We start from the raw sequence: 23,788 nt of genomic DNA, 5'->3' as shown, positions 1-23,788 counted from the left end.
GATGCAATATTTACTAGTTTATTTTCTTAAAGCACAATTTGTATCTAAGATAAATGAACTGAAGTTTTTTTTTTTTTTTTTTTTAAATGCTTGTAGTATTATAACCTGTCTGTTTTTAAAGTCAGATTTTTCTTTCCAACTCTCCTATGATTTTTGATGGATGTGTGCGGTATTTAAAAAAACAAAACAAAACTACACGCACGCTACTTTAGTAACACTGAAACTCTTATTAAACACCAGCTAGCATTTGTCAGTCTGACTAGATTCATATTCCATGAATGTAAAGTGTAATATAAGCACGCTAGTTCCCAGCAATCTGCCACCTTGTTAACTGATTGATCCCAAAAGAGAGTACAGATCTGTTAATAGTTGTGCTAACATATAAGCTTAGCTGGCAGTCAAACAAATACAGTTGCTGTTTCAAATCAGTGAGTAGACTCGAAATAAATGATCTTTTATTATATTCACTTAAATTACACTTCACAAATAAGAACACTTTCACAGCAACTTTTTTGCAAGGCAAACACAAATACTTGTCACTTTGCTCCTGGCTTTTCACACTGAAGAAATCTTTTTGACTTGAAAGCATTTAAAATGTGTTATTTTACTACCAGAACTGTTAAGATTTTTTTAAGTGTCTTTAATTCTCTGTGGCCCACAACCCCAAAGCAATTTTTTTGTAGGATTAGTTTGAATCAAGGGTACTAGAGATGAGTATGGAAGGTGTAAAATGAGGATCCTTCCTTGTATGAACTACTTAGGATCAGCATGTCAAAGTGTTGCTTGGAATAGAGAGGCCAGGAGCTGCTGGTATCACGCCTTCCAGGAATGACAATGGTGTCAAATAGTTCAAATAAACAACAAAAAAGTTGTATTGGTGCAAGGTGTGTCTGTTTGCTTTCATTTGCCTGAAAGGTTCTCCTCAGAAGTCTCGTCTTGCTTTCCTTATGGGGGCAAAATGGCACTGAGGAGACAGGTGGCCAACAGGAATCCCTTAATGCAACCCTGAAATGCAGCTGTTTGAGGAAAGGAATTTTGCAGATGTTTAGTACTGCATGCATCCACACGCACAAGCATTCTGTATCCTTGCAGGTGGAGGGAAAAGTGTTGCCATAGAATGCCTTTTTTTCAAAGCAGCAGATGGATAAACAGTGTACCTGTTTTAGGGCAGGAGTGGGAAGGTGTTAGCCTCCACTGTCATAAAACCATTGCTTCATGATGTGCATGTGCTGCAATTTAGTGGGGGGTGGCAACCAGTGGCATTTCATCTGAGCATAACAGAGTTAGAGCAGTGTTATGGGACACCTGTTGAAAAGTACAGTTGCAATTTTCATAACTTTTTCAAGCTGGCGTCTTGCACCATGCCCAGTTTCTCTAAAGGGGAGTGTGATGCCTTTGAAACCATTGTGATGCATCTCTTTAATTAAGAGAGAAGAGGTTCTACCTGCTGAGTCACCTCCAACACTGCCCAGATTTACAAAACTACAGTACTGGCCTTACCCATGCCAGCAGGGGGACAAGCAAACTGCATCAGCGGAAGGAAGAGTAGTCACGAAAAATGACTGTCCTGAGAGGAGACTCTGACAGGTTCAAGGGTTTGAGATGTCTTTTTAACGCATTGCCTTTTCAGGGTGATTCTGGGAAGAAGGCCAAGTCAGTTGTTACTTTAAAATGTGTTTCTAAATGCCTGTAATGGTGAATGTTCCTTTTAAATGTATTTTTGGCCTTGCTGGAGACAAAGGGTTCTCTTCGAAAAGATGCCATTAGCTTCTTCGTCTGGTCTCGTGGTGGTATCTGCTGTCAGTGTTGTGAGCGGTCATACCATGGACAATCACTGAACATGTTTCTTGCCTTCGCCATTAGGTTTAGTGAAGTGCCATGGCACCAGGAGAATACAGGTGCCATGGCATTAGGTAGGCTGAAAAACCAAGGTAATTTAAAACCGAGGACCAACAGCATGCATATGAACAATTAAAGCAGGATCCTGACAGAAGTGGACACAAGTTCATTTTGAGCTGTAGGCATGCCTGTACAGCTGGCTGTGGGGACAAAGCTGATTCCAAGGGACAGCTAGTGCAAAGGCAGAGGCAAGGGAACAACATGGATTAAAGAAAGTTTCATAGGAGGACAGCATGCACACAGCTGCCAAAATCAAGTGCCACACCTCATAATACATCTAGCAGGTGCTCTACTACTTTTTTTTGCTTCCCAGAATACTCTTGTATTTCAAATAGTAATAAGTATACTAGCCAAGCTAACTGAAGCAGACAGTTATTAAAATAAAAGTAATATAGAGGAAAAATCGTTCGGTTGAAAAGAAAGGTTCAGACAGATGGAGATTTTTTTTCTCCATAGAAAATAACTGCTTTTGTAATTAGTGTGTTTTGAAAGGTCCAGAAGGTTAGATTTTCAAAAGAATACATGATTGCTGGAGTTAGTCTTAACTGCTTTTTGTGCCTTTTGAAAGTCTCTTCTGGAGGAGATAAAATGCCTTGTTACATTTTTCTTATTAATTAGTATGTATAAGATATTAAAATATTTTGACTGACTCCTGAACTCTCTCTGGTTTAATGTAGAGCACACAGCAGGAGAGTGAATACAAAATTCAAATGCTTTTTTTTTTTTTTTCCATGCCAGGGGCACAATAAAATCATAACCTACAGCAGACCCGTATATTTTTGTATATTGTGTGGCCTTATTTTGCTGCTAGATGCTGGATCTAAAGACACAAATCCTTCAGTTTATACAATGTATGGCTTGAAGCTCTTTTCGCCTAGATCTCTCCAGTCAGCCAGAGACCATGTAATAGGTGAGTCAATATTTTTCTTAAGACTGTAAAAGTGAATTAAGTGTTAGCTGGGGAAGTCTGTGTTTTCCCATGTTGGCAATCAAATGCATGTTATGGAGGCACAACTCTGAATCAAATTGATAGAAACATTTTGAATGACTTAAGACATGCGGGGAGGGGGGGCAGTTGGCAACCTTCCCTCATGTAAAAAGAGTTCTTAATGAAATGAGGCTCATAGAAAATTCTCTATAGAAAACTAACAGTCACTGATGTTATTAGCAAAAGACATCATCTGTGAAATGCAGTTAATCTTTGTAAGGGCTTGTCTATGTGGAGCAGTTACTGTAGAATAAGTCAAGTTTTAAATTTAATGTCTGGAAGCTAATCTCTGCCAAGTCCTCAGATGAACATTCATCTGCTCATGAAGAACACACTTTTTCTTGGTTTAGTTTAATCTTACTGTCCACATGATGAGTTGGTGTGGAACCGCCAATCTGCAGTAGCCTTTCCAACCTGTTTCCTTCTAGAATCGTATCCTGAAGCAGCTAAGGGCATCCAGGTATTGCCCCAAAATAGGACTTATGGTCCTTAGCACTAATTTGGGGTAGCTAGAGCTGGTAATACCCTGTCCTGTCAGGACACTTCTACTTGTGCGCTTGCAGTCTATAACTGTGCTGCTGCTGTAGTTGTGTTACAGGTATGAATGCTGAACTGGACTCAGGTCAAACTGTGTAACGCAGTTAGGTATGAAGTAGAAAAGTTATTAGTCTTAGGTTTGTGGATTTAGAACCAGAAAAACTTCCCGTGTTAGAGGAAAAAACTGTGATATAGAGTGCATGACCTTTGAGATCATTGTTCACCTGTGACTGTGGGACTTGCATTTTGCTATACTTAAGTCAGGCTATTACTGCCTGAAAGGGTTGCTATTTTTAGGAAAAGTCTTTTGGTCCTTCATGTAGGTTCATTGACTCCCAATCCTTCTCACCAGAAACAGGGGAATAATGAAGACCTGCATCTCACTTATTTTCATTAGCTTCTTTCATTACTTTCCTTTGGTCTCATTAAAGTTTCTTCTTACATCTTATTTTCTCTGCCTATCAAAGGTGAACAGTAAAAATGCTGATAAATAATTCAACAAGAATCTTAAATGACTCCTGGGATAGAGATAAATGAAAAACTATAGCAACCAGTATAAAAAAAAAAACAAAAAAACAAACAAAAAAAAAAAAAAAAAAAAAAAAAAAACGGCGTGGTTATAGATGTGCTAATTTTGACTGGCCTCGAAAGAGATCCTGGAGCAGATTCTTGAAACATCCTGGAGGGGGAGCGGAGAGAGGAAATAGAGGCTCATCTCACCAGCTGGCATCTGTTTAACAGAGAGGGAGAAGAAACAATTTCCCTTTGCTTGTTCCCCCATTATTATTTTGTCAGCTCTGGGAGCTGGCACATCTGCAGGTATATTTGTTCAAGTGATGTTTGAGGCCACACTCTGGCTCTTCCTTGCTTTCTCTCTCTGGGAGTCACAACTTCTGGCTCCTGTGAATCCTTACGGGTGTTCACAATGCAGCTCTGCCTAAGCTATGGCAGTCTGTCATCTTCCAGCCTCTTGCTGCACTTTGAGTAGAGATTCCCTTAGACGCTTAAGGTACAGGAGTATTTGTTTTAGGTAATAAAATCAGGAGGGAAGTTGGCCCCGCTACATACCAATGAGGGGCTGCTGTTCTTTTGCTTTTTTACCCATCTGCTGGTTATTTTTAATAACTATCTATATAGATATAACTATATATATAATATATAACCATATAACTAATAATAAATAAATAATATATTGCTTTGTCATTTTACGATGACTTTAAAATTTGTATTTTACTCATAATTTATTGTGGTACTCAGAACTGATATATTGGGAAATCAATGGATTTTTGACTCTGCACCACAGAGCACTGAGCAAAGGAAAAGTTTTCTATTTCAGGTGTTTACTATGGTAAGAAGTTAGTGATAAAAATTGTAGAAAGGACTCACCAAGGAACTGGTGTGATGCTGTATAGCATACTATGATCAAAGTTTTGAAATGAGGTTAAGAAGAAAATCAGTGGAAATGTATTAGATGTGTAACGTAATAACTTAAGAAATGTCTCTTAACAGGTCCAGTTCTTTGGAAGCAATCTATTTAGGATCCGATTCTGTTTTATTTTATAAATTGATGATGGTTCTGCTGTTTGTTTATATTAGTTGGGGGATCATGCCTTTAATTCACTCTAACTATGGCTTTCATCTTGAATTTCTTAGTTCAGTTGACGTTTTTGGTAGATTAACATATGTAGTGCGAGTAAAGGTGCAGACGGAACCAGCCTTGGTCAGTAAGTGCTGCAGTGGCAAAAATAATCATGCACTAAATGCACGGTAGTTTTTATGATGAGACCACGTGAGCATTAGAGAGAGGAGTGAAATTATTTGACAGAAATCTCAGCAGCGTATCAGGTGATGGCAGAATTTGGAGGTAGGAAGTCCTCAACTTGCTACTTTGAGTAATGACAGAGCTTTTGGCAGGGGAAGAAAGCTTGTGTGAATATTCTTTCCAGCTACATTCAGGAGGGGAGAAGAAAAGGACTATTTCTCACCAAATAGTGCATTTATTTTCCTTTGGCAGTATGTATTATCACACAGCAAGTGGACTAGTACTCAGATGCATCTTTTTAATGAAGTCACCTTTTTGGAAAAAAAATCTAAAATATTTGCAGTGACATTGCCACTGAGTTACCATTCTACGTTTCTCAAAAGACCCAAAGGTTCTTCAAGTCAAAATTTGTTTTCCTACGGCTATTATCTGGTTGATGCTCCTTTAGAAGAAACCTCCAAACTGCAGTGTTAAATGCCAGCAGCTCATACAAGCATCTCTTAGTGGTCAAACTCTTGAAGGTGTTCTGTGTGGAAATTTGTGCTGCTTAAACATTCTCTCTGGAATTCATAATGCAATTCCAACTGATTAATCAGCTCCTTTTATTGTCTCTTTCCCACAAGAGAAAGTACTGTTCCTAAATTCAATCCTCTTGCAAGCAACAACTGTTTATTTTGCTCTCTGGTGTGCTCCTTTATGCTGGAGGAGATAAACAAACCTACCTTAGCTACAGAAGTACTTAGGATTATTCAAGGTATTATCAGAGAGAGAGTGAGGTGAGGACATAGCTGTAGTCAACCAACTTTTCTCTTCTTGTTTATTCACCCCTATTTATTTTGGTCCATTGACAGTACTGTGTCTCAGGTCTTGTCCTTGCTCTTCATGCTGTCATGCAGGTTTTTCTGAGGTTGCTACAGCAAAGGCGTTCATTTGAACTGTAAGTTATAGAATTCTAGAATATCCCAAGTTGGAAAAGACCCCCAAGAATCATTGAGTTCAGCTCCTAGCTCCATACAGAACCACCCAAAAATCAGACCAGATGTCCGAGACCATTTTTCAAATGCTTCTTGAACTCTGGTAGGCTCGGTGCCATGACCACTTCCCTGAGGAGCCTGTCCCAGTGCCCGACCCCCCTCTGGGTGCAGAACCTTTCCCTAACACCCAGCCTGACCCTCCCCTGTCCCAGCCCCATGCCGTCCCCTCGGGTCCTGTCGCTGTCCCCAGAGAGCAGAGCTCAGCGCCTGCCCCTCCGCTCCCCTCGTGAGGGAGCTGCAGGCCGCCGTGAGGCCTCCCCTCAGCCTGCTCTGCTCGGGGCTGAACAAATCAAGGGACCTCAGCTGCTCCTCATCTATCTTGCCCTCTAGACTCTTCACCATCTTTGTTGTCCTTTTAGTCAGTAGTCTGAGATGAATTCTGTCAGTTTTGCAATTCCTTTGCCTGAGGAACTAGTTTTCAGCAGTGAGTTTTGGGGATCTTTAGTTGAGATCCCCAACTAAACATGGCCACGTGGGGAGGCCATGTGGCCTGCTGGGCAGTTTGCTGTCATGCCATTCGCCCCTCTTCAAGAGGAGTCCTTGTTTGGCTTGGTGTGGATTGGTGGAATACGTAAAAGAAGAGAGTGGTAAAGGAAGAGATTAATAGTGGCATTTGCATGTAAAAAGAGAGAAAAGATTTCCTCATTTTATATATGCAAAATATGTATAACTCCTTCCAGTGGCAGGAATTCATGAGGAAGGGTGCGCTGCGAGTGCAAGTATATGTAAGTGAGCCATGTCTGTGTTTAACACTTCAGTATGTCATTTCTTCTTTTGTGTTTGACTTCCTCAGCAAGATTTACAATATTAAATACTAGTAGTGTATAATAGGATGAAGATAGAAGCTGTCAGATTAAACTCAGTGTATTGTTTTATTTTAGCATGATGTGCATTAGTAAGAGGAGCTGGAAGTAAAATGTGAAATTAGCATTCAACAAAGAACACAAATCCTATTGTTACCTTCTTAATATTTGACTGGAGTGGGAAGGGGATTAAGTAATACTAGTGATTTGTTTAATTTGCTCTTGAAGAGAATGAATAAGAGGAAACTGCAGCCTTCCTAGCCTGTAAACTAACAAATGCATACTTGTTTATGAGGAATAGTGGCTGACACGTCTCTGTCCTTCAAGCTGGAGAATGTTCTGGTACTAATACAACAAAGCACCAAGGATATGATTAATCATGTGCATATATCCTTGAAAGCTGATGCTGCTGGAGACTTAAGTCAAGTGTGTGTTTAAATGCTTTGCTGGACAGCTACGCTTAGCAATTTCTAGGGGGGAGCTAAGAGAAGTGGGTGAGACGGAGGAGTGGCTGGAAGTGAACAGAACATAAGACCAGAAGCACGGATATCCAAATTATGACTCCTGCTTTTCCTTGACTGTAAGGCAGCCATTTCAATTAGCATTTCTATATAGAATGAAGCTGTGAGAAGATGACACAGTGGGTTTAACTCTTGAGTTTCTTTGCTGTCTTTAATATTCTTTCACTACTGCAAAGTCAAGGTCTACACTTCTAGAAGGTAGAGAAATATTCTGGGGAATTATCACTGTAGGTTTGTCCCATTTTTACATACTTCATAGGTCTCCACTGTTGATAGCTGCCAGAAGAAGGATACAGTGATAGTCAAGATGCTGAGGGTCTCAGCTATTAAAATATTTTTGTTTGCTTATATTGAAATTTTATAGGTGTGCTTAAACCTTCTCAGATTCAAGGAGGAAGTTCCAAAGTCTGCAAATTAAGATTTCTTTCTGTATTTTAAATAGAGTAAATATAACTTTACAAGTATTTGAGAAGCAGTAAGGAGGTTACATAATGCTATTTTTCTGCCACTGTTTTTATCCAAAATATATTTAACCTCTGAGCCTTATTTCCTTACATGTAAAATCGAATAATTTATTTTGTATAGATAAGTAAAATATAATAATCATGGCTAAGGTTAAAGTATGCTCACTTGAGTAATGCTCAGAATTTATTGTAATGTTTTATTCCAGTATTATGCCTGTTCTCTGCTTGCTGTGATGTATGACTGTGTTCTAACATCCATCTTCTCTTTTCTTTAGTGTTTTTATATTGCTTTCCTGCAATTTCCCTTCTTGGTCTTTTCCCTCAAATCAACACCTTCTGTATATATCTTTTGGAGCAAATAGACATGTTGCTTTTTGGTGGTTCTGGTAAGTAGCCTGTTGAGCCTGAGCTATCACTTTCTGAGTGCACCACCTTAAAGTATATTATTGCATGTTTTAGAGCACAGTGTATATTAAAGTTCAAAGAGCTAATGGTATTCACTTAACAGTGTGGTGAATACTAATAATACTTTGATTAGTTTTCTTTTCTTTCAAATGGTTCAAGTTGTGCTATAGGCTGTAGAATATGGCTGACACCAAAGAGCTCTTTCCTGCCATGTCCAATATGAATCACTATTTTAAAAACAAACAAAAACGAAAACCAAACAAAACCCCCACAACTTTTTGAAAAGAAAAAAAAAACACTCAAAACTCCATTTAAAAATAAAAATTATTTTTTTTCACATTGTGCAATTGTGTAGGGCATGTTAACATGACACTAGATATGTTATTTCAGTCAAAGATTAAGCAAGGCCCATGCGAATGAGAGACAACGCATCATTTTTTGGTGGTGGTGTTTTGTTTTTCATTATTGCTTAAATAACAGAGAAAACTGGTGTACATCTACACTGTCATCTTAGTTTGGATCAGAAACAAACTATATCCTTCTTTCCACTAACCATGTTTTGCATCATGAAATGATGTGAGAGTATGCAACTGGATTCCGTTTGGATGAAACTTAAAAGGTTCACTATAAGGGTGCATCTAATGTACTCCAAACACTAATGAGCGTATGGTCTGTGGGACCACATGAGAGATACTCTGCAGTTAAACATCTCAAACACATGTATTACGGATAGAACATCCTCAGCACTTCTCATTCTACATACCCACACTTACTGCATTGTTACTGCTATTGTAGGTATAGCCTTTGGCAAATGGTTAGAACTTATACTGATGATTTGGGTGTGCTTTGGTTCTTGTCTCATAGATACCAGAGCAGACTTGGAGGAAATGACTTGGTTTTTCCTGGAGGAAATAACTTGATAAAGTCCCCATCCCATGAATAATGTATGTTGAAACCTAACTAGAACACTGTTTTGCAGCCCATGTGTCTCCATTGTGGACAGTGCTGACCTCCTAAGTCTGTCTGAGGCTGCTTCCTACCCTGGAAGCTTTTGAAGGAAGGTAGAGATGAGATGGCATCCTCCTCTCTCCCTTTAAGTTCATACATGTATCTTGAATATGGTGCAAATCATGGTTTACTAAGCAAGTTAGGATGCTTTTGGATGATACCAGAGCCTGTATCTCAGGAGCAGAGGGAAGGAAGAAAATTCCACATGGAGCTTGACTAGAAAATTGCCTGATTTGTACATAACTTCATTCCTCCTCTGTAGCAACATGAAGAGGCATACTGATATTTTGGCAAAGCAGTGTTCAGCATAGAAAGCAATAGTGGGGGACCTCAGATATATGGAAGAGACAGGGAATACAGTGCCATCAAGCTTTCAGTCTTAGTTGTAAAATTTTGTGAGCTGATTTGGGGCGCTGTTTGGGACACTGTGGTGTTCTCTCAACAAACAGCTTTGTAATATCTGGTATTAATTTGTACACCTATTGTGATGCAAGAACTGGTTGTTGTTGTTTTTTAATGCACTTCCTCATATATGAGGACATTAGTTATCTTGTGGTGTCTTTATTTCAGCTGCTGCTGGGCTTGTGTCTGCACTCTATAGCATTTCCCGAAGCTTTGTGGTTCTGATTGTCCTATATGCTTTTTGCTTCAGTGCAGTGAAGGTAAGTTGAAACACTAAAAAATTCAAAATTTCAAGCTGAAAATTCTTGTAGTCTAGGAAGACCGAAACTGTTCGGTGCTACATAGTCATCATTATTTATCAAGATAAGCTTTACAAGCCGTGTTTTATTTTCTGCCTGTTAGCTACACTGAAATACCTTGAAACTGCAGTGGAAATACTAATGTAAATGTTTCAGTAATACTTGTGATTGTTTGCCTCCTTGCATATATCGGTCTGAAAAGATCCACTGAATTTCCAGTATGAAGATTAACAGCAACTGTGACTTAAAAGATATATTTCCTCTGAGACAGGCTGAATTTGGCCTGTTTTCTGCACACCAATGGTTGCTGACACATCTGTACACTGGCAAGGTTCATGCATGGATTTATTGAGAAGCCTGTTAAGGAGTGGGCTTTACCATCATTATTGGTATCAGCTGGTGTGGCCCTTATGTGTTCCACCTGCCATGTGATGAGCAGCAGCCACATAACCATACAGCCCTGTTGTTACTAGTCAGATAGGTGCTAGATCAGCCCTAAATCTCCTTATGCTCCAGCATTGCACATACTTTTTGGTATGGAGAATTTGCTGTGGGACATCATTGCAGGCAAGTCTTGGCATACGAAGTTCAAAGTCAGAAAAGGAGTGTAAAGTGTATAAGTTTTATACGTGCCCTTCCGTTGGCTACGTTGAAAAGAAAGTAGAGAAGAATAAAAACTTTGATGTCCTGCTTGGGCAGACCAGCAGACTGTCTAGCCCAGTACTACCTGCTTCAATAGCAAAGAGAAATACAACTTAGGAATTTAATGACTACTGTTTGCCACTCATTCCCCGAATATTCCACCAGTATCCACAGTTGTTGGTTTAGGGCTGTTAGTAAGTGCATCTTTGCCTATTTCATTCATTCAGTGTTGTCCATGAGTTCACCTGATCCCTTTTCCGAATGTCCTGCTACTATCTGCCTCCACAGCTTTCTGTGGCAACGGATTTCAGATGTTCACTGTGCTCTGTGTGAAGAAATTCTAATTTCACCAAGTTTCTCTATTCCTAGTACTGCAGGATTTGTGGAAAAGCAGTTCTGCATTCACCGTATCCACTGCCTTGTCAGTTCTGTAGCCCTCAGTCATTGTCTGCCTCAGTCATATCCTCTCTGAACTGGAGTGCCTTTCTAGTGTCTTCTTGTAAAGCAGTTCCTCCTTGGCTAAGTTAGTTGTCCTACCGTGTGCCTTCCATTATTCCATTATGATCCATAATGGATTATGATTCCAATATGAAATGTGGAGAATAAACTCTGTATGGTACTCGGGATGTGAGTGTACCATACCTCTATATGGTCACAAAATGACTTGCTCTCAGTACCCTTCCTAATGATGCTTGATGTTTGTTTGTTTGTTTGTTTTTGGCAGATGCTGCCCTTTGAGCCATATTCAATCTACAGCATTTTTTTTTCAGTTAATGTATATCACCTGCATTTTTTTTGTTGTTTTAAATGAAAGATAACGTTGAAGCTAATGTCTTCAAGTCTGCTGTAAAATTCCCAGTGACCACAGTGAGACCACAATTTCATCCCAGTTTTGTGATAAAATTTATCCATTAAGGAATAGTCTTTTCACAGTGTTTCATTACAAGCTAGATGTTGTCAGTGCCCATGCAGGGATGCACCAGGATGTGCAGTGATTTACAAGCTGCTCTCAACATCTTGCAGGCATATGTCAGAGGATGCTTTGTGGCGTTACACATCTGCAGCGCACACAGAGATCCTGATATGAAGTTCTGCAACAGCCAAAGATGTAGCATGTCACCACTCAGGCTGGTGGTTTACACAAATGAGAGGTGCTATCAGATGTTTGTTTAAGGGATTTCTTTAAGGAACATAAACATTTCTGCAGCGGCTTTTAAAAAAATTCCACTTAAAATTTTAAATAGGGGGCTTAAATCAAAAATGGTCAATTATACTGTGTTAATTATCTGTCACAAATGAGTATAGTTAGCTGTGCTTGTGTTTTTAACCACTCCCAATAGTAAGGTAAAATGTGTTAAGCTGCTGTTTTATCTTGCCCCTGTATGGTTTGAGTCCACACAGAATCAGAGAATCACAGAATGGTTTGGGTTGGAAGGGACCTTAAAGATCATCTAGTTCCTACCCCCCCCGCCATAGACACAGACACCTCCTGCTAGATCAGGTTGTTCAAAGCCCCATCCAACCTGGCTTTGGATAATAAATTATGGCAACTCACCTGCTGAGCAGTGCTGTATTAAGAGACTCCAAGGATCTTTGAAAATAGGGTGTAATCCCAGGGAATCTTGGTCACCAGGCTCACCCAGTGTATCAGTTATACTGGTCTGACCTTTGAGTTGTGTGGTGCTAGAAAGCTTAACTGCTTCTCTTGTGCGGTTTTCTAAAGCATCTGGTATTCCAGCTACCATTTTCCAGCTACATTGATGATTCAGAAACAAGCAAATGGGATAAAGTTGTGTCTCTGTGAGGCTGAAAAGAGTGAGAAAAATCTGTGTGGGGGGTGGGGAGCTGGGGGGCAGAAACAGTGAGAAAAATTGAGAGCTATATGGAAGAAGGAATTGAGTTGAATGACTGACAGGCAAATACCTGCAAAAATGATCATGTTTCCACTAAGCTTGGCAGAGGACAATTCACTACTTGGGGGCAGAGAAGTTGTGTGATGGATACTTTAAAAAATAGTTTTGTAAATAGTATTAAAGAAAAGCCTCTTAAAATATTCTACAAACTCCTTTCTCAGCATAATAGTTGCAATTACAAGATGCAGGTGGCTTTGTAGATAAGCAATCTCCTCATGGATTAGACTTCAAACTGCTTAAAAATATGCTTTAATGCTACCCTGAAGTTATAGAGTGATGTGAAAGATTTACAAGATATCTGCTGTAAATTGCCAATATTAAGTGCAGACTTTCTGTTCACACAGAAATTACAGTTAATTTGAATTTTTATGGCACTGTTCTTGTGAAGACACTTCTGAGGAGGTTAATTTAAAGCATGTAAAGATGATTCCATTTGATTCAGCTCATCATCTCAGTCCACTGGGGTCCTTGAAATTTCATGTATTTTTCTACTAGAAAAGAGCATTTGCACTCTCCATCCTTGTTCTTCAGTCAGGTCTGGAGCTTTTTGCCTTTTGGGCTGTTATATATAACATGTCTAGGAAATAATTCTGTCAGACTTCTTTCATCGGTGGAGGAAGAGTAGGAACTAAAAGTAACAGAATCTGATCCTGAATAGGGACAACTGTGAAAGGTGGTCTAATACCTCTGTAAGAACCTGGAACTGTTTTGATATATAGTGGGCTACAACTTTTCATCCTAATCAAATCAAGATTTGTATTTTTGGTGCACTAGAAATTGCAGATTCTAATTCAAAACTAAGCAAGTGCTACAGTCTGTTTCCTTGAGGTGTTTTCACAAAAGTGATAAGTATGTGGTTGTCTTTATGGTAGAAAAAGGAATCTCCTCCACGCTTATGTTTCACAGTTAATCTTTATTGTATAGTTTTTACTCTTTGCTTTTAATTTGGCAAAAACAACAGACTAATGCAAAAATTTTAATAGTTTATGGAGGTAAAAATTATCACAATCAAGAAGATTCAGGGAAGGGAAACATGATAGACTATCTCTGGTACAGGATTTCTGGGTTGCAAAGCTTGTTCCTTGGCTGAAGTGTAACATCCTCAAATGTAAGCTCTGTTTATCGGCAGAATATCATATAGCTCAGCAGGTATAATGAGCAGAATTCCATTTCCTGAAGTAAATTGCAGAGCAGAATGGATCTCTATCTAAGTGGTTGTGTGCTTGTTACTGGTGAGCAATTGCTCACGTCAAATGCCCAGGCTGAAGATGCATTCCAGCAGTATCAGGCTTGAGCCTTTCCTTCCTAAAGTGCTTCTTGTGTTCTAACTGCTATCTTGCTTGGTAAAATAGTCTAGCCTAATTTCTCTGTGCATGTTAATTATTCCAAAAGGAAAGATATTATTTCTGAAGAAGATCATTAGAAGAATAATTAATCACATGGCTTTCTTTTATTAAAACAAATAACCAATATTTATTCTAGAACCGTGTTAAGTGAGTGTTTTTTTGCTCATGTTTAGAACTACAGAAACTATACACACCTACAATAGAATGAATTAATTTCTAAATTTGGCTGCGTTATGTTAGAGTAGCAAATTCACATCAGTTAATTCTTTGCTCTAGAACTCTCATTTTAGGAAAAAAAATCAAAATAAGAATTGAGGAATTGTTTTGGGGTATGTCCACAAAACAGCGCAAGTACTCAAGTTAACTTTCAACATGTGAACACAAGTTCCAAGGACTGAGGTGAATAGGCCTGTGCTGAAATCCCGTGCCTTGTTCAGACTGATTTTGTCGTTGAACTATTATATTACTATTATATATATATATTATACTATTAACTATTATATTATATATATATATTATACTATTATATATACTATTATTATATAGTGTACTTGGGATTTCATCCTATGATTTGTAGACAAAATTTGGCTTGCCCAAAAAGTTCATGTGGCTCTGAAACTTTTTCTCAATGACCTTCCAGCTTCTTTGCCATCGCATTACCAGAGAAGTTTCTCTGTAATGGCTAAAATGCATGTAGCACCTAAAAGATGATGGATGGCTCTCAAATGTTGTGCTAGTAGTGAATGGGCAAGTTGGAGCATATGGCAGGCTGCTTATATGTCCCATCATATGACTTGATTAGAAGTATATGATGTGATGGGAAAAAAAAAGGCCAAAATTGTACATAGAGTGAATAGAGTATTGCATCTAAAATTGTAACAGTTGCTCCAGAAAAACCCATAACACAAAGTGGTTGGAATTTCAGGTCTCCAGCTGCATGTTTGAAACCTTGAGGACTTGTCTGACCATCAGGGACAGGATGATATTCATCACAGGTGTCAGTCAAAGGCACATATTGCAAGAGGAGCAGATTTTCAAATCATGGTTGTGTTCTGGTGAGGCTGGTGAACAGAAATCATGCTGTCTGGTGATGACTGCGAGTCGCCTGAATATATTTTTGGTTTACAGTCATGTTCTCCCAGTCATGTAGAGGTGGTTTGGCTACAGCTTTCTGGTGCTCTGATGCATCTTTTCATACATCTTATCACATGGCACATCCATGTCATGAGTGGTAAGACACCAGCTGCTTATCCAGTCTTACATACAACAATACTGTGTACTGTGACCTTGACTTCAGATAAGAGAGAAGATAAATGCCTTTGCTTCTGAAGTGCAAAGACCTGAGCTTCTCCTGGTTGCTTTGAGATTTTTTCATCTCCTAGACTTGTGTCTAATGATGTCATCACTCCTCATTCCAGTTCTTTCCAGGTCCTTTAAGAACTTTCATTTAATTTTTGTTTAATAAAAAGCTCTCAATCCTAGATATAGTTTTATCACTTCTTTTTTGTCAGTCCTTGCGCTATTACATCTAATAGCATCACTTTTTTCAGCTTTCTGCTTTTTTGAAGCTATTGGGTAAGAGAGTTTAGTTTAAAATTATCTACATTCACTTCAGCCTGGCTTTATTTCTGATCTCAGCTTCAGTCTTGAACAGAAATTGGCAGCTCTAATAGCTACCTTGGCTTTGATATATGAAAGGGTTATCTCTTTTCCCTGGAGGAGATGTTTTTATTTTCAGATATTATATCCATCAGATTGGAGACGCAGGAACTTCCATGCCATCTATTTCACTTGAGTAGAATTGCCTGATGTGCTGATTTTTTGTCTCCCACTCCATCTGTTTTGTGTTTTTTGTGCGAATGTTATTTTTTTAATATCTGTTAAATAAAATCAGGTATGCCTATTTTTTTCAACTAACATTCGTTCTGGAATTTAGTCATCTTTATACCTGTCTTCAGCACCCAGTGTGTCAGTGTGTTGCTAAGAGGCAGAGGAGCACATCCTCAAATCTTTCTGGAATCAGTCAGTCCTTCTCTTCTGCCTTCTGTTTCAATCAGCTGTTTTGGATTTCAAACTTAACCAGAGCCAGTTAATCATTTGTGATCCTTTTTTTGTTGTTGTTTAACAACTTAAGGAACTCCTCGTGGGTTATCTTAATCAGTCAGGAAAACTTTCATATGTTGGACCTGCCTCCAAAAATTTGATTGATAATGATATGAATGTGTTCATATGTGGCACAGCTGCCTCCTCCAGTTCTGTAGTATTTTTTTAAATGAAAGTTATATCATTTCCATTACCTTAAATCTGAAGAAAGTATTCTCTGGTAATTTATTTATCACTTCGATGGGCAGTTACTAAACATCCTGTGAGTATTTTAAGCCATTCTCATCTTACAATTGTTGTAGTTTGTTTCCTTGCTTAATGAGTTCTAAACTCATTAATCAGAATAACAATGCTTCTTGATTCCTGTTTTCAACAACACAGGCTTCATCTGTGTACTAATAATTTTGAAATATGTGTCTTACGGTTTTATAATGGGAAAGTATTACAAGCATACATCTCCCTCTGTCTGCTAAGACTGTCCAAAACATTTCTAAACAGCACTGAATGGGCCCATGTGTATACACAGAATTCCCGCATGTGTAAGTGACCAAAAATAGAAGTATAGGATTATTAGACAGCTTTATTTCTACTTGATAAAATGCTTCCAGCACCGTTGGAGGTTTTGAAGACAAGGCTCATCAGTTTTATGTACTTTCCAATTTAGAGACCCCTGAGGTTCAAGCAAGAACTACTAGGAATGTTAATTTGGGAGAGAGTTGTCAGATATCACATATTTCACTGAGTGATGTTTGCAGCTGTAGTCAGACTTGCACTTCAGTCGTAACCTCAGTAGTTATGCTCTTAGATCTCTGTGTGTATAATAGAAGCTTCTCGTCCAGATATAATGGAAAAGTGTGTTTTGTCTGCAGAATCTAACGTGGCCTGAGGTTACCTTTTTAGAAGTATGTCACTGCATAGGAATGTAGAAAACTGCAATTCTTGTTTAGGATAAACTCACTATGATATGTAACGTGAGCATTCATGCCTCCTGTCCGAAGTCATTGCCCATCTCACTCTCTAGCCCAGGAATTCCAGTCACAGAATGAGACCCTGTTGTGTAAGGTGAAATGCACACATGCATGCACATCCATGCATCAGTGCCATCCTTAAGGATTTTAAATTTCAGCAATGAAAATACAGCTACGGATGGCTGTTGGGAGTGCAAAGAAAGAGACAGCATCAATCAAAATGGATAGCGCTATCTGTCTTGTGGTAGTTCATCGCTTTCCAAGGTTTTGGAGGTCTTCTGGGAAAGTAAAGTTTTGTTTTCTTTGATGGGAAGATAAGGCTGGTGGGCATCCCTCTCTGGAACGTGTCTCTAGCAAGTTTAATGCAGGGGCCGTGAATAATTAACGATTCCTGGTCATTAGTGTTCAATGGAAACAGAGTATCCATGGTAACATAGCTATCTAACAGTTAACATGGACTTGTTCTCTACAGGGTTACCATTTTCTTAAAGCTTTGGGGGCGGTGTGTTATTCCCTTTTACAGTTTCATTCAGATAGTGAGAAATGCTATCATCCTATTTTTGAACTTAGAAAATATTTACTATTTAACATCACACATGCGGAATGGCTGACAACAGGTGTCCTGCTTTTTGCATAATATGAGCAATAGCATAGATCCATGATGAAGCTGAAGAGTAGAAATAAAGAGAAGAACAGAAGAAGATTGGTTGAATAATGATGAAATGAGAGAGTGGGAAATTAGAAGGTCTATGAGCTTTGTGGAGACTAATTCCAGTTGTTCTTCATATTTAAAAAAAGAAAAAAGTCACTATGCAAAACATCTTCACCATTTCTTCCTTGAATTAGCGTCATTGAATGATGCTAATGCTCGAGCAATCTATAAAGTCTTTGAGTTTAGAGGACTATTCTGTTTCAAAAAAAAAAAAGGGGGGGTGAGTAAAAAAAATAAATACAAAAACCATACAACCACAAAAAAACACCAAGAATTCTACTTACTACAATGGTTCTGCTGTGTTCAGAGCACTCTGTCTCTGGAGTAGGACACGTGATTTATTTTAGCATACCTTTCAAAGATAAAGGTTTGTTACGTGCATTTTTTTTAAGGGAAGAAAGAAGCAAAAAGGATAAATCATGTAGGACAGAAAGCTACTATCGTCACTTATTTTTAAACATACACTTTCCTCCCTACCTCTACAAGTGGTAAAAGGCTTGTAAGTTCAAAGCCGCCTTTATCTTCCTTTTTAGTGAATTGTTTGGGGATTAGGCAATTCTGTGGTTGAAGTGGAACACCGCCCCCCCCCCCCCCAACACTGTATCTGTTTTAACTCACCACTTTCATCCTTAACCCTGTAAGACCATTTGAGTTGTTTTGAAAATGACTACGTGAGTGTCTGCATCAAAGTCAAAACTCTATGTGAGAGCACTACATGTCGCCTCAACCAAATGAGGTAGAGTAGGCAGTCAAATTCGTGTCTGGGTTGACAAATAATACCAGTTTCCAAGACTAAAACCTGTCATTCCTGTTTTCCCACTGAGAAGAATCATTGTCCAATTATCGACTGTATTGTTTTTTTCATCTTTTTAATTTAAAGCTCTACCAGGCATCATTAGAGGGGGAGGAAAATGACAAAATGGAGCGGGGTGCATCACTGATGCTAGAGAAATAACACCTTTGTGCATTCTCAGCCTCAGCTTTTGTAAAACGTTGTGTAGCATTGTTCTGGAAAATCCTGCTCCCTAGGCAGCAAATATTGATGCTTGTCCTGTCTGCCTTCCTAGCTCCCTGACAGCTGAGTTTTCAGGAGACGAGGGAGAGGTACTTTGCAAGTGGAGCACAGGCTAGCCAAACACAGAAGCTGCTCATAGTATAGAGAAAATTGGGAAGTACAGAGCTCCTGAGACTTTATGGGGAATCAGTCATGTAGGGTTTTCTAGTAGAAAGAGTGTGGAATGATTTCTCAAACTGATACATTTCAACACCAGATATATGGACAGGCTCTTTATAATGTTTTACTTTTGTAAGAAGTCGCAGGGCAAAGTGGCAGTCGCACTACGTGGTTATGCTGCCCTGGAAGCGCAGTGTGTATTGGGATAGTCTATGATCCAGCCACGTGCAAAACATTTTGGCTTTAATTACTTTTCTACAGTGTCTTGAAGAATATGAATTTCTGACCTGAGACTGAGCATGGGAAAAGCTAAACCAAAATGTATCTGGCTCAGTACCTGGGAACAACTAAACAAAGAATAGAACTGGATGGCAAAGTTTAACTTGATCAGGTAGAAGTTGTGTGGAAGCATGGAACGAGTCTAGTGAGTGAAATGGCTGTGGATCTGATCCACTAAGTTTGTGTGTCCTTCACAGCCAGAATTTCTGTCCTTTTACAACCAGTACTCACAAGTATTTAAGATTAATTTGTAGCTGAGGATGCCATGGATGAGGCTGGTCATGATAAGTATTCATTAAGCTTCCTATTCCTCCTTCTATTATCTCTAGCAAATTTTAGCTGCCTAAGTCACCCAGAGGTAATTTCTCATCTTGATTATGCTTAGAGTGTGCTAGTGAGCGTGTAAATTGTCTCTTCCTGCTCAGGGACAGTGGCTAGACATGCCTAGATGTACCATATAAAGCAGCAGAAAGATTTAGGAGTGAGGTGCCAGGGACTACACCCCAGCTAGGTGGAACTGGCATTTGTTGCAAGCAATCTGGCCACAGGTCAAGTAAATCACAGAATCAATTTAGAGTTTAGACAAATACAGTGGAAATGATTTCACTCGCATCTCATTTTAATGAAAAGTTGCCTCTAGAGTTTCATTAAAGAGAAAAGAAAATGTTTTTCATGTGCTTTCTTAGCTAATTGCTGATAATAGAGGAATTACAGTAGTATAATCACAAAGCGGGTCTGTAATATTGCAGTCTTTTTCACAATGATAGACTTTGAAATGATAAAGGATTGTCAAACCTTGGTAGATGGCATACAGATTTAGGTGATGTGCATTTAACGTTACGTGCACAGCATGGCCTACTTAAAGATAAAAAATAAAAAAAAATAGTACTGCATTCCTAACTTGCAAATGCTCTGCTTTTTGTCCCCCTGTTCAGGAACCCTGGGATGCGCAGCACATTCCAGCACTGTTTTCTGCTTTCTGTGGTCTGCTAGTTGCACTTTCTTATCACCTCAGCAGACAAAGCAGTGACCCATCTGTACTGATGTAAGTTGCCTGCAATTGTCGTTTATTGATTTCACTATACAGCACAAAAAATGTGGTTTGCTCAGAGTCATATCTGGATTTCAGAACTGTGGGGATTGTCTCCCAAAATTACTGTGGTGAGGTAGAAATTCCTCAGCATGTCTGCCTGCATGGTTCGCGTCAGTCCTGTTAAGTAAATGAAGTGCTGCAGTCAGATCAGCAGTAAGGCTGGTGCTCTTTACACAGCTCTTCCAAATTCTTTAGGGCAGATTTTGCCCTCTGGGAAATTGCATGCTTGCCATATCGGAGGATAGTGATTTAGTCGAGGGGACTTGCAGACTTCTGGAATTACAGAACATTCATTGGGTGGCACCTTGGCAAGGAGAAAGGACTTCTGATTTGTGGGGAAGATGGCTTAGGGTCAGCATCAGTAGACAGTGCCTCTCCAAGATTGACTCTTCCCTTTTCTGCTCCAATATACTTCGCTAAAGGTAGCAGAAGAGAGTTTGTGTGTATTGAGAGTGGATGCTGGGAACAAGGGAGATCCAAGGAAGTCCCAACATTGTGATCTGACAGTTGAGGTGATGTGAGAGAGGCCTGTAGATGTAACTTCTTTCCTGTGTGGGAGTTGTGTTATGTGACTGTTATGGGGGCTGTGGTTGTGCAAAAGCAGCTGGGCATCTACATGTATGGCTGTGGGATTAAGCATGCAAGCAGGTTTCATGCTGCCATTATTACCATGTCTTCTAGGATTCTGCTTCACAGGCAGCTCGGTCTTATCCTGGCATAGTGCAGAGAGCTTATGAGGAAATCCAGAGGCTCTCTCCTTTCAGTTTCGTGAGGTGTGTTGTATATGTCATGAGGTGAGGCTCATAACTATATGAAGATTGTAGTAGGCTTGTGGTAAGTCAGGCTGGTTGGCCACACAGTTTTGTAAAGAAGGAGAGAGCAGAAGTGAGGTATTAACAGAAATGGGCTACCCAGTAAATCTCACTGAAGAGCTGATAAATTCTTTCTTCAACATTCAGAAGATTGAGGGAATCTGAAATTTAGACGTTACTAGGTCATAGTGTGGCAAAGTAAAAAGAGCTGCTTATATCTACTGTCTTTATCTGAAGCCTACCGTGTCTTGCACTGGCATCAATTAGGCATGGATCAAGTTCTGTGTAGGTAGCATGTAGTTCATAGGCCATTATAGGATGGAACTCAGGTACGAAAGGAAGTAAAGCTGTGTGCTGTATTGGGGAGGTTTATTTAGCTTCGGAGTAGAATACACGCAGGTAAATTGCAAATCAGCATGTAAGTGTGAGCGCTTTCAATTTTGGAGTAATTTAAATGTATATTTTCTCCCCCACTCTCCAGGAAAGACACACCAGTTCATTAACTTCCTTAATAAAGTAAAAACTTGTATTTCCTTAAACTTCTAAATCTAGCTCCTGATTCCATAATATTCTTAATCAAATCCTCAGCAGCTGAAAAAGTTGTTAAATATCTTGTTTAGGTTTATGTGTACAGCAACATCAAACGTTCTTTATGCAATCGTGATGAAAATGTATAATCCTTAAGAAAAAAAAAAAAGAAAAAAAGAGGTTTAAGATTTTTTTTTAAACAGCTCTTAAACTTAATTAAAGGAAGTTAAGGGGATTGGAAACAGTGTTTAAAGGATGGCCTGTGGCATAAACTTCAAGATGGAGAAGGTAGCACATAAATCTTGAACTGGGGATTAAGATGCAATTTATACAGAAATTGCCTCTCAGGCCTTTCTAATGTGGGTCTAGAGAACTCTCATATTGGTTTCAGCTTAGCTGAATTATTAATAAAGGGCATGAATACCACAGTACCCTCTTAGCTCATTCCTCTGAATGACACAGGCACATTGATTGGACTGCTCTGGTTGTGAGACTCCTTGACATTTTGATGAGGAAGCTGTACCCTGATCAAAGGTAGAGCTGGTTTGTATCAATCTCCAGCTATACAGAGATAAGATAGCTACTGCATACATGAGGAAGGAGAAAACTGTGGCTGTTCCACCTCCTCTGCTCCTTCCCCTGCTCCCCCCACTGCAAATATTCATGTCTGTTAGACATTCAGAAGTATCCTTTTTTTTTTTTTAACAGGTCCCTTATTCAATGCAAATATGTGCCTCACTTTCTACGTCAACAGTTTGAAGATTCATCAGCAGATCCACTCCCAGAAAAGATGAGAGAATCAGTGGTAAGACCTTTTCTTTCATTACTTTCTGTGCGAAGTGCTCTCCCATCCATTTTCCCCATTGAGAAATCTTCTCAATATTCTTAATTAGTAATTTAAATATTTAAACTACTAAAACCAGAAAGTGGAAGGATATCTGTCCTGTTCCTTTAAATCCACAGATTGAAACTGTGGGAAGTACTTCCAGACATCTCTCCAGAGAGGCCTGAAGGGAGAACTGGTACCCAGGAGAGGTTGATCTCATGGAGTTCATGTGGGAAGATCATCAAGTTTCTCAAAGTGTTAAGGGGCATTAGAGATTTCCTAGAGTCATGAACTCTCATGTTCTTAGCTGTCAGAGAGCCATTCTTCCTAATCACATCCTAATGCCTGCTTATGAGCATTTACAGCAAAGGCAGTTATTCCTAAAGTCCTGAATGCTTGCAGAATCAAGGAGCGCTCAGAGTGTCTGGGAGACAGACCGCCTTTTTTGACCTTCAGACACAGCCTGAGAGTCAAAAGTGCCAAGGGGTACAGGCCACTAGTATGGTAGCTGCCCTGGCCTCCAGGTGTCCCTTCATATGGATGCATCTCGCTCATATATCTTGTATCATGTTTGATGGACATTTTATAAGGTGTTACATAGCCTTAATTAAGCACATGAGTTTAATCCATTGTATCAATATTTTCTGCTTTTCATTGCTTAGCTGCTGCTTAAATTATTTCCTACCAAGTACAATGTTAAATTGCTTACTATAATAAGGCCCACATAAGATTAAGTGATATGTCTGTTCCTCCTTGGCTTTTTTGAGCTTCAGCTTCTTGCAAACTGAGCCACATTGCAATGTGAATGTAGTAACAGGAAAAAAAAAAAGAAAAGAAGCTTTTTGCTATATTTGGTGTGTAGATTTTTGCCACGAGTCATTGTCAGTCCACTCTTGTACACAGACACTGTATTGCAGATGCAATGGAAAGCTTCTCTTTCTCTGGTATTTATATCCCACTTGTATCTTTTGCTGATAGCATCCATCTTGGAGCAGTACAGAGTCTGATCTCATCTGTTCTGCAGAGGGACTCTTGCCAAGGGACTGAAGCAGTTAATACAGCTGTCCACTTAATTGGTTTCATTTCACAGTGCAGAGGGAAACCTTGAACAATGCTTCAATACATTGAAGAAAACAACAACACAACAAAAGAACGAACAAATTCACATCTAAGATCTTGATTGTATTTTCAAAATGGAGTTATGTTGCTGACTACAGACCTGTTTTTGTGCCGGTAATGTGGATAGGGAACTGATGTCTTATATTCACAC

The 23,788-nt window shown here is 39.2% G+C and overlaps 1 protein-coding gene across 1 annotated transcript in view; it reads left to right on the top strand.

The window, feature by feature from the left end:
• PCNX2 (pecanex 2) overlaps positions 1-23,788 on the top strand; it is a 156,209-nt gene that overhangs the window by 47,216 nt on the left and 85,205 nt on the right. Inside the window, exons 13-17 of the mRNA XM_035560483.1 lie at positions 2,638-2,809; positions 8,284-8,394; positions 9,992-10,083; positions 20,195-20,304; positions 22,401-22,497. Of these exons, the coding sequence (XP_035416376.1) occupies positions 2,638-2,809; positions 8,284-8,394; positions 9,992-10,083; positions 20,195-20,304; positions 22,401-22,497 (582 nt within the window). The remainder of the gene's footprint in view (positions 1-2,637; positions 2,810-8,283; positions 8,395-9,991; positions 10,084-20,194; positions 20,305-22,400; positions 22,498-23,788) is intronic.

The sequence above is a fragment of the Cygnus atratus genome, chromosome 3, assembly GCF_013377495.2.
Source record: "Cygnus atratus isolate AKBS03 ecotype Queensland, Australia chromosome 3, CAtr_DNAZoo_HiC_assembly, whole genome shotgun sequence".
Taxonomy (NCBI): Eukaryota; Metazoa; Chordata; class Aves; order Anseriformes; family Anatidae; genus Cygnus; species Cygnus atratus.
Note: the sequence above shows the minus strand (reverse complement) of the source record. Positions and strands in the feature narration are given on the sequence as shown.